Below are 15,999 nucleotides of genomic sequence, written 5' to 3'. Positions count from 1 at the left end.
TTGTTCTTTTTTAATAGGACAACCTACAATGATCTCCACGAGGTTTGATATAATTGTAACTAAATCAAAAATTTGTCATTTTTTTACAAAAACCTTCCCTTTTGTTAGATTTTGTTGTGAATTTCCTTATCTATCCTCATTATTATATTATAAAAATAATCAAAATATTGAAACATATCAATTGTCAATTTTACCCCCTATACTTACAACCCCACATTTGTTACCTAGCGTCCTTAACAAATCAGTCTCCACCGATCCCCACCTCCATCAATATCCATCGTCTCTCTTTCAATCTCTGGGTGCATACCCACTCATTTATACCCATTCACTTCTTCATCTGGATCCGATGTGTGACAAGTTCTCTCTTGTTACATTCTCTCCCATCCGAACTCGCAACGCCCTCGTTGCGGCTCATGCCACCTTGCCTACCTGGGCTGCAAACCCGGACGCCCCCCGGGCCGAGCGCTTGAAGTGACACCGGATCAATGATTGTATCTGGCTCTAATACCAACTGTAACGGGTGGACGCTTGCCTATTTACTCAAAAGTTTAAATTATTAAGTAGTATTGCATACCCACTCATTTATATCCGTTCATTTTTTCATTCGATACAGAACAAACACTCTCTGTCTACACTAAATCAATTGGTATATAATTGCATGTGGGACTAGAATAATTACTGACTCTCCCCCTTCTTCCAAAAAAAATATATTTTTATATATAGTAAATAAAAAGACCTTGGTAAAAGTATTAGGTTCAACCAAAGACCTTAGTTAAGAAAGAGCAATGCTTGGAAATAAATAAATAAATAAATGAGAAGAATGAGCTCTGCAGCACAATGTTTGGGACATGGTAAATGAATTGCCACCAACTAAAACGGATGTAATATAAGCTAGCCACATATTCATGTACCCTTCTGTTACAAAATTCACATATTAAAAAATAAAAAATAAAAATAAAAATAAAAACAAAAACTTTCTGATAAATGATCAAGCAGATCTGCTCTTTAAACCACCTTCCCCACCACACAGTCACACACACACACACACACACGCAAGGCCAAGAAAAAGGAGGCATTGGTCCAAATACATATTTACTCATTCAATTAAGCACCCATCTCTATCATTCAGCCCCTAATTCTTCTCCAATAACCAGTCTAAGGTCAATTGTCTCTCATTTTCCTCCTTCCTTTTCCCCTTGCTAAAAGTCCATAAATTTGTTAAAATATTTGCCTCGATTAATCACTCATCTCTCTCTCTCTTTCTCTCTCTATAAAGACCCCAAAGGACTGTTGCACAATGTTTTCCTACGTGATGGCCTTTCTATTTTATCATATTCTGAAGCTCGATCTCCTACTAGTTTAGCTGTTTATATATGCTTCCAAATTCTATATATATAAACTTAGTGCCACTTTACATACCATAAACAAGAAAATGTCATCAGCAGGTGATCGATCGTTGGAGCAAACTCCAACATGGGCTGTTGCAGTTGTCTGTTTTGTGCTCGTTGCAATTTCAATCGTCATCGAACACATCATTCACTTAATTGGAATGGTACTTATATGCTATATATATATTACATAGTATATAATTAATGATGCTATTTACTACTATATTATGTAACATATATATGAATAATATATTCTCTAATGTAAGCTTTCTGTTTCATGCAGTGGTTAACAAAGACAAACAAAAAAGCCCTTTTTGAAGCACTAGAAAAGATTAAATCAGGTTATATAGTAATCTGTCACACTTTGTTCTCTAATTATATAAAAATATTCATGCATGACACTTGATTAATTTCATCATATATAACCACGATATATATGGTGGCCTCTTTCTCTTACAGAGCTTATGCTATTGGGATTTATATCACTGCTGCTAACAGTGGGACAAGGACCAATATCAGAAATATGTATACCAGAGGCCATTGGAGATACTTGGACTCCATGCGACCGCGACGACATGGAAGATAACATGGAGGATGCAGATGACAACAGACGAAGAAGGCTTCTTGCTGCTTTCTCCGACTCCTCCGGCTGGAGTACTGACGATCATCGACGTGTTCTAGCCGCAGCTAAGTATGGCAAATGTGCAGAGGCATGACTTCCCATCATTCTTTTTTTTTTTTTTTTTTTTTTTACTTAATTCCTAATAAAAACATGAATAATTGATGTTTCTATAGTTTTATGATCATTTTGTTTGGAACTCGTAAAAATTTGGGAGGAAGGGAATCAAGAAGCCATTGCATTCTAGTAATTGATTTTGAGCGTTGTAAAGATTTAAGATTGTAAGATTGAGGTGTGTTTTGGTGCACTTGAATTTTGAATTGCAGGGTAAAGTTCCGTTTGTGTCCACTTATGGCATCCACCAACTGCACATATTCATCTTCGTGTTAGCTGTTTCCCACATCCTTTATGGTATTATCACTTTGGCTTTAGGTCGATTAAAGGTACTCTCTCTCTCTCACACACACACACACACACAAACACATACACACACAACGAACAGGAATTGATGTGTTTTTGTCAATGGAATGTAGATGAGAAAGTGGAAGTCATGGGAAATGGGAACGAGGACAAGCGAATATCAATTCTCACACGGTAATTAATTTTTGACAAACTTGGCACTTATTTCTTCAATTTTGAAACAAATTGACCATCATTAATCTACTATTGTTAGACATAATCTTTAAGAATTTGTGGGACAGTGACTTAAAAAATGATTCAATTAGGATTAACGATGAAATATGGAGTGAAATGAGGTGTGTTTTGCAGATCCGGAGAGATTTAGGTTTGCGAGAGAGACGTCGTTTGGAAGAAGGCACCTCCACTTCTGGAGTCAATCACCCATTCTTCTTTGGATAGTAAGAAAGAAAAAATTTTAATTTCTACTTTACAATTTATTTTTTTAGTGATTATTTTCTCAGCTTCTTACTGAAATATTTATGTCTAAGATGATCCATATATATAAACACTGTTGCGTATTGCACTACTTCTAACATCCTTGCAAAGCACAATTGAAGCTTAATTCATATTTGTTAATGTTGTTGATGTTCCTCAAGTTCTCTCACACACACTCACATATTTATATATTTACACACACATTATATAAATATAACACACACATATATATGTAACAATACATATTATATTGGTGCTGCTTTGCCACAACAATTCCTGCCACAACAATTCCAACTACAATGCTACATTGTACTGCTCCAAAATTACACCAAAACAGAGCATCTAAATCAGTAGGTGTAACATATTATTCAGTCTTGACTTGACTTTAGGGATGATAGGACATTAAATGGTATGTATGTGTCAAAGACATTTTGAATCCATGATTAAGAAATAAGACTTTTATTGCCATGTCATTTAATAATCCTAATTGAAGACTTTTTTCTAGTACTAAATGCCTTTTATGTTTTTTATGACTTCTTTCATACGCTATTAGGTTTAGAATTTCTGTAGAATGATCTAATGCCATTTTTCTCTGCAATATAAACTTTGTATATTTTAGCTGATCAAAATTCATCAACATGATGATGCTATATATTAATGCCAAACCAACCTATCTTTTCTAAAAATTGCAGGTTTGTTTCTTCCGACAGTTTTTTAGATCAGTTCCAGAGGTTGACTATTTAACTCTTCGCCATGGATTTATTATTGTAAGTTTTTCATAAAAATTATCGAGTCACTATATAATTGAGTCTCTGAGACCATTCTTTTGTTAATCATATCGAATCAGTGAAATTTCATATATTGCTGATCAGGGGAAGCACTAGTAATGGGCTAACCTGGGCTATAGCCCAGGTCCAATTAGGAAAAAAAAAATAATAATAATATTATTGTTCCTATAAACTCATGTATTATTCTTCCTCTTCCTATCAGTCCAATTCATAGTATATTTATAAATAAAAAGAGTTATAAAATTTACAAAGATCAAGCCTTAAATATAAGCAAGTCCACGAACAATGGACAAACTCAATCACAAAAAAAACTATAATAAAACATAATAGGTCCAGTCCAGCAAACCAAACACATTGTTAGTTTATAGAAAAAGACCTAGACTCAATGTTTTATTATTGTTAATCCAGTGAAATATTGATTTTTATTCTTGTAATAAAAAAATAAAAATAAAAGTTTTGTTGATGACTTGATGGTTCTTTGATAAATTGGGTAATTTACTATATAATGGATTAACAAATAGTCAGGGGCGAAACACATAGGTCTTACTTTCTAATATGAATTTATTAATAAGGAATGTATATATATCTTGCGTTCTTGTAGGTGTTTGTTTTAATACTTGTATGAAACATATTTTAGTGGATTCTTAACTTTGAAAACATATTAGAGTTTGGAAATGTACGTAAATGTGTTTGAAGGTTGTAGATTATTAGGTTTAATTAAATGACTGACGCATGAAAATTCTGTATTAGGTTTAATTATTGTTAGTCCTTTCTACTTTGTAATTCTGACTCCGCCCCGGTCGTTGATATAATAATTATTATTTTTATGTGATACTTAATTTCAGGCACATTTGGCACCACAGAGTCAGATAAATTTTGATTTTCACCAGTACATCAAGAGATCGCTTGAGGAAGATTCCAAAGTCGTTGTAGGGATTAGGTGGGTCATTGATTTTACTGTTTTGTAATGTAAAATGATATTGAACATATATATTGTGAGATCTCATATATTTTGCAGCAAATAATACGTAGTATAAAAATATATAGATAATGTTTAGTTGGAAAATTGCACTACTAAGTATGCCTAGCAATAAAAATCATAGTTTAACCAAAATTTCACTTAAATGAATAATATATACATTATTATTTCATGCTAACGTTGATAACTTGTCCTTTCAATTTTGCAGCCCAACAATCTGGTTCTGTGCAATATTGTTCTTACTATTCAATACCAATGGTAAGCAAATACAGCTTCGATCTTTAATTTCTAGTCACTATAGCTTCATCTCTTCTAGCAAATATAACAAGGATTAGGGTTTCATCCAATCCATCCCTCCCAACACCCTCCATCAACGGAGATCAAACTCAATAATGGTGAAATATATGGCTAAAGAGTAGCACAATTAATTCCTAATAATATGCTGTTTTTGTGAACAGGCTGGTATTCGTATTATTGGCTACCCTTCATTCCACTCATTGTAAGCATCACTTTTAAACACTGGGATCTTTCCCGGGTCTTACAAAACTTGATCTAATGCTCAATACTTACTGTGCAGATAATCCTTTTGGTGGGGACAAAGCTACAGGTGATCATAACCAAGATGGGGCTGAGGATTGGAGACAGAGGAGAGGTGGTTAGGGGAGTCCCATTGGTTCAGCCTGGTGATGACCTCTTCTGGTTCAACCGTCCTCGTCTTCTAATCTACCTCATCCATTTTGTTCTCTTTCAGGTGTGCTTTCCTCTAAAACCTAACAATCTAACCGACAATGATGCTAGTAAAGGCATTTATCTCACTCGGCTAGCATTCTTGGTTTGAATTTTCGTTCTAAGTAGCATTGTCCATGTAATAAACTCTGTTTCAATTATTTGCATCTCTCATTTTATTTTTATTTAACTCATATTGCTTTATAATATTGTTTTTCCCTCACAGAATGCATTTCAAATCGCCTTCTTTGTATGGGCATGGGTAAGTTATTAGCTTTTCCTTTTCAATGTTCTCTAATCAAAGCTTTAGTATTTCTCTAACACAAATTCTACCGTTGATTCTTTTTTTTTCTTCTCTAACAATCTTGTGTTTTATAGTATGAATTTGGCTTGCACTCTTGTTTTCATGAGAAAGTGGAAGATATTGTCATCAGGTTATCAATGGGGTGAGTTCAATACTCAAGTATAGCAGTAATAAGTTCTCTGGTCACATGTTTAGATAATAATACAACATATTGTTGCTGATACAGAGTGTGTATATAATTATGATTTCAACAGGATCCTCATACAGATACTTTGCAGCTATGTAACACTCCCTCTCTATGCCTTGGTAACACAGGTCAGACTCTAATATTCAGTAGTGTAATTGTCAATAACACGTTATCCCATAGTCTGATTTTTTTTTACCATAATTCATTATGTTCTGTCTCATTTATCTATCAGTTCCAATGGTCGTCTATTTACTGTCTCAATAAAAACAGATGGGTTCAACCATGAAGCCAACCATCTTCAATGAGAGGGTGGCTAAGGCTCTACACAATTGGCACCAAACTGCAAAGAAACACCTCAAACAGAACCGCCAATCAGGCGCAGTGACGCCATTGCCGAGTAGGCCGACCACTCCACTGCATGGCTTCTCACCTGTTCATCTTCTACGTCACTACCGGAGTGAGCTTGATAGTGTTCATAGATATCCAAGGCTTTCCAGCTTTGACAATGAAGTTTGGGAAGCTGAGGGCTGTGCTTCACGCTCTGTTTCACCCCAGAACGAAGACGAGCAATGGTCTCAACAGTCTAAAAATCATTGTATAGTGGAAGATGAGAAAGAAGCTCAGGAGATGAGCTACACAGTATCAGCCCCTTAGGCTCTCCGTGTTCAACACACGGTTGACATACGTACAACAGATTTCTCATTCGAAAGATCAAGAATCTGAATACTTCAAAAGACGATCTAGTGTTGTCTTTCCTTAACCAAGTTTGTTTGTTTTACCAGCAAATGTACAATTGAATCCCAGACACAGTGGTTCAAGTCTCAAATATATCAACTTGTTCCAAATCACAGATTGCTTCAGTTTGAATAAGATATCAACATTACAGCTGGAAAAAGTGGGGAAATATTAGCATGACAGTTTGAATACTAGCTGTGAAATTAAAATGATCCATATGAAGTTATATATGTTGCAAACAACTCGTGAATGTTCCTCCAAAACAATCTCTATCAACAACAACAATTCTCACACCATATAAATTAAGGTGATCGGACGTATCAGTGAACAACTTGGAAATATCCCAAAACCTACTTCATGGGTAACAGAAATACCGTAATGAAAAGTAACAAACAAGTTTGATGCCAAGCATTTGAACAAATAGGATTGTCCAGTTCCTATAAAACATTTGTCTCCACCAAAGCGTAGATTTATCTGCAAAACCTAACTATTTCCTGCCTTGTTTTTTTGTGGATATGGTATATTGTTTCAATATACCTAACCAAAACACTTGCCCTACTACATTCATATTCAAATTCATATCCATCACTACTGCCAAATCATTGCCCAAACTTGGCATAAAATTGCTATGACATACTAAAAATTCTAAATCTCATCAGAACATAATTTCAAAGACAAATGGAAAAATCACTAATAGTTTGCTACACACGAAATGTATAAAACCAACCGTGTAATAAGAGTTTAAAAAGAAGCAAAACGGAAGAATCGTGAAAAGATGTATAGTAACCAGACACAATTTTTATTCCACGTCCTTAAACCGTCGTCTATAGATAGAGATAGATAGAGAACCACATAACAAGAAAAACACAAAATCAAACACTTAACACAAGTCTAGGAGGACTTTCAGTAATCACCACCACGGAGACGAAGGACAAGGTGCAAGGTTGACTCCTTCTGAATGTTGTAATCAGCAAGGGTACGCCCATCCTCGAGCTGCTTACCAGCAAAGATCAACCTCTGCTGATCAGGTGGAATCCCCTCCTTGTCCTGAATCTTAGCTTTCACATTATCAATGGTGTCCGAGCTCTCAACCTCCAAAGTGATTGTCTTCCCAGTCAGAGTCTTCACAAAGATCTGCATGCCACCTCGAAGACGGAGGACCAGGTGGAGAGTTGATTCCTTCTGAATATTGTAATCTGCAAGGGTACGGCCGTCCTCAAGTTGCTTCCCAGCGAAGATCAGCCTCTGCTGATCAGGGGGAATGCCTTCCTTATCCTGGATCTTTGCCTTGACATTGTCAATTGTATCCGAGCTCTCAACCTCCAGTGTGATTGTCTTGCCGGTTAGGGTTTTCACAAAGATCTGCATGCCTCCTCTGAGGCGAAGAACAAGGTGTAGAGTCGATTCCTTTTGGATGTTGTAATCTGCGAGGGTCCGGCCATCCTCTAGTTGTTTTCCGGCAAAGATCAGTCGCTGCTGGTCTGGAGGAATACCTTCCTTATCCTGGATCTTCGCCTTAACGTTGTCGATCGTATCAGAGCTCTCCACCTCGAGGGTGATTGTCTTGCCTGTTAGGGTTTTCACAAAGATTTGCATACCACCGCGAAGGCGGAGGACAAGGTGTAGTGTCGATTCCTTTTGGATGTTGTAGTCAGCGAGGGTACGGCCGTCCTCGAGTTGCTTTCCGGCAAAGATCAGCCTCTGCTGGTCCGGGGGAATACCCTCTTTGTCCTGGATCTTGGCCTTCACGTTGTCAATCGTGTCCGAACTCTCGACTTCCAGAGTTATCGTCTTGCCGGTGAGGGTCTTGACGAAGATCTGCATGCCTCCTCGAAGCCTCAGGACAAGATGGAGAGTCGACTCCTTCTGAATGTTGTAATCAGCGAGGGTACGGCCATCCTCAAGCTGTTTTCCGGCGAAGATCAAGCGCTGCTGATCCGGAGGAATTCCTTCCTTGTCCTGGATCTTGGCTTTGACGTTGTCGATCGTATCAGAACTTTCGACCTCAAGCGTGATCGTTTTGCCGGTTAGGGTTTTCACGAAGATCTGCATGCCTCCGCGAAGCCTCAGAACAAGATGGAGCGTCGACTCCTTCTGAATATTGTAGTCGGCGAGTGTGCGGCCGTCCTCAAGCTGCTTTCCGGCAAAGATCAAACGCTGCTGATCCGGGGGAATTCCTTCCTTGTCCTGGATCTTGGCTTTGACGTTGTCGATCGTATCGGAACTCTCGACCTCGAGAGTGATGGTCTTACCGGTTAGGGTTTTTACAAAGATCTGCATCTGTAATTACAACCGATAACAATTAATACAAGGACTCAATACAGAGAATAACCAATGAAAACCCTAAAACCAACAGATCTAATATAAAAACCAACAGATCTGTGACGTTAATCGACAGATCTAACAAAAAAAACCAACAGATTTGTAACACAACGTTGACTGGAACCAGAACCGTGATGAATCAAAAACTTATGTTACTCTAAGCAAAGATTAAAAATCAATGAAACTAAGAAGATGATTTACCTTGAGAGAGAACGAAGAAATCCTTGATTGCCTTTGAAGAATAGAATATAGAGACAGAAAGTGGAGTAATTTGATGATATAGAGAAGAGAGGCAATAGCATGTATTTATAGGCGATAAGAGATTGCCGACTTGGTCACGGAGAGGACTCGTCCGGAAGAAACGTGAAGGATGTGGTCATCAAAGTCGGTAGGGTATTTTTAACCAAAAATAAAAAATAAAAAATAAAAAAAAGTCGGTAGGGTTCGGTTGTCGCTGCGATTATCCTGAAATATCTTTACTGTGGCATGGACCCACACACCCATTTATTGAACTTTGAACTTTATGAGCGGCGGCATCCTAAAATAAGGTCAAATAAAATACAGTAAAATCAGTATAGGGTTTCAAAATTATGATTTATTAATAAAATCACAAAAATTTTAATAAAATATACACGACTGAAAAAAAAAAAAAAAAAAATTTGCGTGAACTACATATTATAATTTATTTCATAAAGTCGCAAAATTTTCATGAAAAATGTCTCTTTTAAATTATCAAATTAAAAAAAAAAAAAAAAAACCATGAACTAATTACACTATGATTAAATTTATTTTTAGTTTAACAGGTAACTTGTTTATTTTAACTTGATAACTTATATAATTTATTTTAACTGGTACTTTGTTTTATCATTTGGTAAATTACTTTCTTATTTCATTTATAAATGATTCGAAACATTTTGATTCAATTTCAATTAAAAAATTACATATTTAATTTTAATTGGTAATTTATTTAATGATTTGAAATATCTTGATTGTTTCAACTAAACAATTGCCTATTTAATTTAAATTGATAAATTATTTTATTAATTAGTAAATTATATGTTATTCAATAATTACCTATTTTATTTTAACATAACTTGTTTATTTTAATTGGTAACTTATATAATTTATTTTAATTGATAATTTACTTTATTATTTGAAAATTTATTTTATTATTCTATCTATAAATAATTTGAAACATCATAATTGAATTTCAATTAACCAATTACCTATTTAATTTTAATTGATAATTTATTTAATTATTTGAAACATTTTGATTTCAATTTCAATTAAACAATTATCGGATTTATTTTAATTGGTAACTTATTTTAATATTTGGTAGACTGTATATTATTTTATCTATAAATGTTTTGAACCATCATGATTAAATTTCAATTAAACAATTACCTAATTAATTTTAATTGGTAATTAATTCAATAATTTGAAACATTTGGATTGAATTTTAATTAAATAATCACCTGATTTATTTTATTTGATATCTTATTTTATTATTTGGTAATTATTTTATTACTTTATCTATAAATGATTTAAAACATCTTGATTGAATTTCAATTAAACAATTACCTATTTAATTTCAATTGTAATTTATGTAATGATTTGAAATATCTTGATTGAATTTCAATTAAACAATTATCTATTAAATTACAATTGATAATTTATTTTATAATTTGGTAAACTATTTTTTAAATAATTACCTATTTTATTTTAATAGGTAACTTGTAGATTTTAATTGATAACTTATATGATTTATTTTAATTGGTAACTTATTTTATTATTCGATAAATTATTTTATCTATAAATAATTTGAAACATCTTGATTGAATTTTAATTAAATAATTACTTATTTAATTTTAATTAGTAATTTATTTAATGATTTGAAATATCTTGATTGAATTTTTATTAAAAAATTACCTAATTTGTTTTAATTGCTAACATATTTTATTATTTGATAAATTATTTTATTATTTTATCTATAAATGATTTGAAATATCTCGATTAAATTTCAATTAAAATATACCTATTTAATTTTAAATGGTAATTTATTTAATAAATTGAAATATCTTAATTTCATTTCAATTAAAAAATTACCTTATTTATTTTAATTGGTAACTTATTTTATTACTTGGTAAATTACATTTTTATTTTATTTATAAATGATTTGAAACATTTTGATTTAATTTCAATTAAATAATTATCTATTTAATTTTAATTTTAATCAGTAATTTATTTAATGATTTGAAACATCTTGATTGAATTTCAATTAAACAATTACTTATTTAATTTTAACAACTATTTTATTTTATTATTTGGTAAATTATGTTATTAAATAATTACGTATTTTCATTTCATAGGTAACTTGTTTATTTTATAATTTGGTAAATTATGCTATTAAATAATTACGTATTTTCTTTTCATAGGAAACTTATTTTATTATTTGAAAAATTATTTTAATATTTTATCTATAAATGATTTTTAACATCTTGATTGAATTTCAATTAAACAATTACCTATTTAATTTTAACTGGTAATTTATTTAATGATTTTAAAAATCTTGGTTGAGTTTCAACTAAACAATTACCTATTTAATTTTAATTGGTAATTTATTTTATTATTTAATAAATTATTTATTTAATAATTATCTCTTTTATTTTAAAAGGTAACTTGTTTATTTTAATTGGTAACTCGATTTGAATTATTTTAATTGATAACTTATATTATTTATTTTAATTGGTAACTTATTTTATTATTTGAAAAATTATTTTATTATTTTATCTATAAATGATTTGAAACTTCTTGAATTTCAATAAATGATTTGAAATATTTTGATTGAATTTCAATTAAACTAATTACCTATTTAATTTTAATATGTAATTTATTTAATAATTTGAAACATCTCGATTAGATTTCAATTAAACAATTACCTATTTAATTTTAATTGGTAATTTATTTTATTATTTTATAAATGAGGATGCCAAAGACGACTCGAGCCAGATCCAACTCGCATAAACGAAGTTTGGGCCTGATAATTGACATGGGCCCAAACTTGACGTCCACAAAGCAGACCGGGTGTAGTGGATTGCTAAAAAGGCCTTCAAAGAGGATTCAGGTCCATAACCGTTTAACCTTGAGGATAGGCCTAGCGGCGGAAGTTAGTTAAGGATGCTCTAGAATAATGCAACTGGTCTGTAAATAGAAAGGAGAAGGAGGAATGTGGGATCGAAAGATTTGAAGTGTAATGAAACTCTGTCAATTTAGAGAGAGAAAATTAATGCATCTTCAATGGCGCCGTCCGTGGGAAACGAAGAAGATTGACGAGTGTTAGATTTAGCTTGATTCGATCTAGAATAGTTCATTAGGACGAAGCTAGATCGCTAAAGGCAGAGTCATGATCGGTGAAATCACAGTTTGTGTTACCGAATCTCGATTCCGTTTAATTTGGAAAGCTTGATAGGTCACCTTGCACAGCTCTGGTTTGCGTTTGTTCCGATGAGTTGTGTGGTTGAGATCAGTAGAGATTACTGAGTTTGTTGAATTTGTCATTGGAGCAATCTAGATCCGGTCAATTGCAGTCAGAATTCGATCGAGCTTTAGTCTAGATCTAGTGCATTCGTGTTAGCAAAGCTCAGATCTAACAGGTAATTTGCAGTGAATGACTTTGCTTCGATCCGGTATGATGATCGGAGGAGAGAGCTCAAATCTATTGGATAATGGCTAGCAGTCGAAGCTCGATGAATTGATGAATATGATTGATGCGTTACGAAAAGAGAACGCCGAACTGCGAGCTGGAATGGAACGTCGTGAGGCTCCTACAGTTCCAAGGCCATCTCCGATAGTTGAAGCAGTTGCGCCGTCCAATGCTGCTCATCATGACGATCTGGAAGGGGAACGTCGCATGGATCCTCACCGCGACGAGATAGTGCAAGTTGATCTACCTCCTAACCTCCGATAGATGGAGGATAGGGAGGGATCTATCCACCACGATCCGCACCGCGAGCGAGTCATGCGAGAAGGAGCCGCAGCGTTTGATCCAAATCATGGAGGATTGCGACGTGATGAAGCAATGGAGGTCGATCAACACGGAACCTCGTCGCCATGGCAGAGAGGATTCGTGGAGGAGAGGTCGTTCGATCCGCCCTACCGTCCTTCAATATCGACCTATGGTTATAAGAGTTCCGACGAGAGGTCGGTGGATCCGAGGGTTCCATCGCGGTTTTCAAGGGAGAATGAGGCGCTTCGTTTTTCTGCAAGAACGGTTGCCTCTCCATTTACGAACGAGATCCTGAACCCTCCGAATCCGAGGAAGTTCTCCATGCCTGTGTTCATTCTTTTTTATGGAACAACCGATCTGATTGATCACATTTACCATATTCAGTTGAAAATGGCTTTGAACACGAACAACGATCCGTTGATGTGCAAGTGCTTTCCAACGACCTTAGCTAGCCCATCCCTCAATTGGTTCAAGAACTTGGCTCAAGGTTCAACTGTTAGCTTTCAAGATTTGTGTGATAAGTTCATAAGTCAGTATTATGGAAATAAACGTCCGGCAAAAGATGTGTCAAGTTTGTTTACAATAAAGCAGCATAAGGATGAGCGGCTCCAGGCCTTTCTCACCAGGTTTAACCTTGTTAAAAGTATGGTTATGGAATGTCATCCATCAACAGCCGTTCAAGCGTTCAAGCTAGCAATGACCCGAGGGACTCCGTTCCATACAAGTCTGGTGGTAAACATACCAAAGACGATGGACGAGTTGAACGAGAGAACTGATGGTTTTGTTCGTCTGGAAGAAGAGGAAACAGCTAACGCTAGGAAGACGTCTATCGTCTCTACAGAGGAGAAGTCTAAAGCCAAGATTTGGCAGAAACAACCCCCACCGCAGTGTCAGATCTCCTGGAAGGCAGAGAAAAGGCCCAAAGAGGATGAACTGATTACCCCACTCAAAGTTACATTGGTGAGGCTCTACCAAGAAAACAAAGATAAGTTTCGTCCTCCCTTACCAATCAGACAACCTCTCGAGCAGAGAGATCAATCTAAACATTGTGCTTTTCATAGTGATTTTGGTCATCAAACTAACAAATGCAGGAATCTGAGGAGGCAAGTGGAAATGCTGATCGCCAGAGGCGAGTTTGCAGGGTATGTTCAAGGGCCAGCGCAAGAGCAAAATCGTCCAGCTGAGCAAGTTAAGAGAAACCAAAAACCAAACCACCATAAAGCTCAGCCCGTACGGATTATTAACGCAATCCATGGCCGACCCGAGCAGACTGCAGAATCCGAGGAATTGCTCTGAACACGCCTCCGCCAAACGCAAATGAAGAGTCAAGTAGGCAATGTCAACACCCTGCACCAACAAAGCTCAGCCGTGCAAATAAGGTTCGATAAGACGGACCTAATGCGAGTTCAGATTCCGCATGAGGATCCCTTGGTTGTCAGTTTGACAGTGGCAGAATGCTTAGTACGAAGAATGCTCGTCGATCCGGGTAGCAGCGCGAATATCATGCCTAGAGTCACTTTTGATCGGCTTGAAATTAAGCCAGAGGAGCTCAAGTCTACTGGAAATCCATTGTTGGGGTTTGATGGCAAACGAGTCAAACCGATCGGCACCGTTGAATTGGTGGTCCGAGCAGCTGAAAGGGACTTAGTCGAAAGTTTTGTGGTGGTGGAGATCTATCATTCCTACAATTTGTTGATGGGGAGAGGATGGATCCATAGGGTATAGGGAGTCCCCTCAACCCTACACCAAGTGATGAGGTGCCTAAGCCTAGACGGAAGCAAGGTGATTGATATCCATGGGGATCAGGTTGCAGCAAAGAAATGCTACTCAGTGACTCTAAAAGCCGCAGGGAAGGGAAAGACTCTCATCTGATCTGTTGATTCACAATAGCAATTACAGGAACCTCCCCTCGGCATGAACAGGGAGGAAGAGCCCACGATGCTGACCGAAGAGCCTCTGGACGAAGTTCAAATTGATCATTTGAGGCCAAACCGAACCACAAAAGTAGGATCGCGACTTTCCGATGAGGAAAAACGCCAGTTAATTGATTTCCTTTCTCAAAATGTAGATGTGTTCGCTTGGAGCCATTCGGACATACCAAGGATCGACCCTTCTGTTTCTTGTCATTCCCTTAATGTTGATCCGAACGTCAGGTTTGTGAGGCAAAAGCAGAGGAGGTTCGCCCCGGAATGCATCCAGATCATTGCTGAGGATGTAAACCGATTGTTGGAAGCTGGGTTCATTCGAGAAGTACAATACCCGAGCTGGTTGTCAAATGTGGTTATAATGTAGAAGAAGCATGGAAAATGGAGAGTTTGTATTGACTTCACTAATCTAAATAAGGCCTGCCCGAAGGATAGCTTTCCGCTTCTGAAGATTGATCAAATGGTGAACGCTACAACAGGGTATGAGCGGTTAACTTTTCTTGATGCTTATTCAGGCTATAATCAAATTCCTATGGATTCGAACGATGAAGAAAAAACTTCTTTTATCACCGAACGAGGGATCTATTGTTACAAGGTCATGCTGTTTGGATTAAAAAATGCTGGAGCTACGTACCAAAGGTTGGTTAGCAAAATTTTTAAGGATCAGATGGGCAAAACAATGGAGGCTTACATCAACGATATGGTGATAAAAAGCAAGCAGAAGGGACATCATTTGAAGCATTTGCAAGAAGTGTTCAATGTATTAAGAAGGTATGGAATGAGATTAAAATCCGATAAAGTGCTCGTTCGGCGTGGGATCAGGGCAGTTCCTTGGCCACGTGGTCAACAACAGAAGGATTGAGGTCAGCCCAACCCAAGCAGAAGCTCTGCTTAAAAATGCAGAACCGTGCGCTGTTAAGGAAGTTCAGGCTCTTACCGGATGCATAGCGGCATTGAGTCGGTTTATTTCCAAGTTATCTGATTAGTGTAAACTATTTTTTGATACAATTAGAGGTCACGAAAAGCAGTCCTGGGGGGATGAACAGAGGCAGGCATTGACCAATCTGAAAGAATGTATACGGAACCCACCAGTCTTGAATGCCCCAGAACCAAGTGAAAAACTTTT

The 15,999-nt window shown here is 35.9% G+C and overlaps 2 protein-coding genes across 2 annotated transcripts; one reads left to right on the top strand and one right to left on the bottom strand.

The window, feature by feature from the left end:
- The first annotated feature begins 1,217 nt into the window (after positions 1 to 1,217).
- On the top strand, positions 1,218 to 6,745 carry LOC132293430 (MLO-like protein 6). Its single transcript, XM_059790914.1, has 15 exons — positions 1,218 to 1,552; positions 1,672 to 1,729; positions 1,848 to 2,098; positions 2,334 to 2,450; positions 2,541 to 2,601; positions 2,776 to 2,864; positions 3,594 to 3,668; positions 4,535 to 4,629; positions 4,877 to 4,926; positions 5,127 to 5,167; positions 5,246 to 5,419; positions 5,621 to 5,656; positions 5,773 to 5,840; positions 5,953 to 6,013; positions 6,156 to 6,745. Exons 1-15 carry the CDS (start codon positions 1,433 to 1,435, stop codon positions 6,537 to 6,539), a joined length of 1,680 nt encoding a protein of 559 aa, XP_059646897.1. The 5' UTR covers positions 1,218 to 1,432; the 3' UTR covers positions 6,540 to 6,745.
- Positions 6,746 to 7,398: 653 nt separating this feature from the next.
- On the bottom strand, positions 7,399 to 9,304 carry LOC132293431 (polyubiquitin). The gene is made up of 2 exons (XM_059790915.1): positions 9,144 to 9,304; positions 7,399 to 8,900 (listed from the first exon to the last, which is right to left on the bottom strand). Exon 2 carries the CDS (start codon positions 8,898 to 8,900, stop codon positions 7,524 to 7,526), a length of 1,377 nt encoding a protein of 458 aa, XP_059646898.1. The 5' UTR covers positions 9,144 to 9,304; the 3' UTR covers positions 7,399 to 7,523.
- Between the last annotated feature and the right edge of the window lie 6,695 nt (positions 9,305 to 15,999).

Source organism: Cornus florida, unplaced genomic scaffold (assembly GCF_030987335.1).
Source record: "Cornus florida cultivar Cherokee Brave unplaced genomic scaffold, ASM3098733v1 CherokeeBrave_3.0.0_Hap2_Chr02, whole genome shotgun sequence".
Classification (NCBI taxonomy): Eukaryota; Viridiplantae; Streptophyta; class Magnoliopsida; order Cornales; family Cornaceae; genus Cornus; species Cornus florida.
The sequence above is the reverse complement of the archived record's forward strand: the minus strand, read 5'-3'. Positions and strand labels throughout refer to the sequence as shown.

What these genes read in the sequence shown, in the direction of transcription:
- LOC132293430 (XM_059790914.1), top strand. Translation starts at nt 1,433, where the DNA reads ATGTCATCAGCAGGTGATCGATCGTTGGAGCAAACTCCAACATGGGCT. An exon ending in CTTACTATTCAATACCAATG is followed by an intron (nt 4,927 to 5,126) that starts GTAAGCAAATAC and finishes TTTTGTGAACAG; the next exon opens with GCTGGTATTCGTATTATTGG. An exon ending in GTCATCAGGTTATCAATGGG is followed by an intron (nt 5,841 to 5,952) that starts GTGAGTTCAATA and finishes TGATTTCAACAG; the next exon opens with GATCCTCATACAGATACTTT.
- LOC132293431 (XM_059790915.1), bottom strand. Translation starts at nt 8,900, where the DNA reads ATGCAGATCTTTGTAAAAACCCTAACCGGTAAGACCATCACTCTCGAG.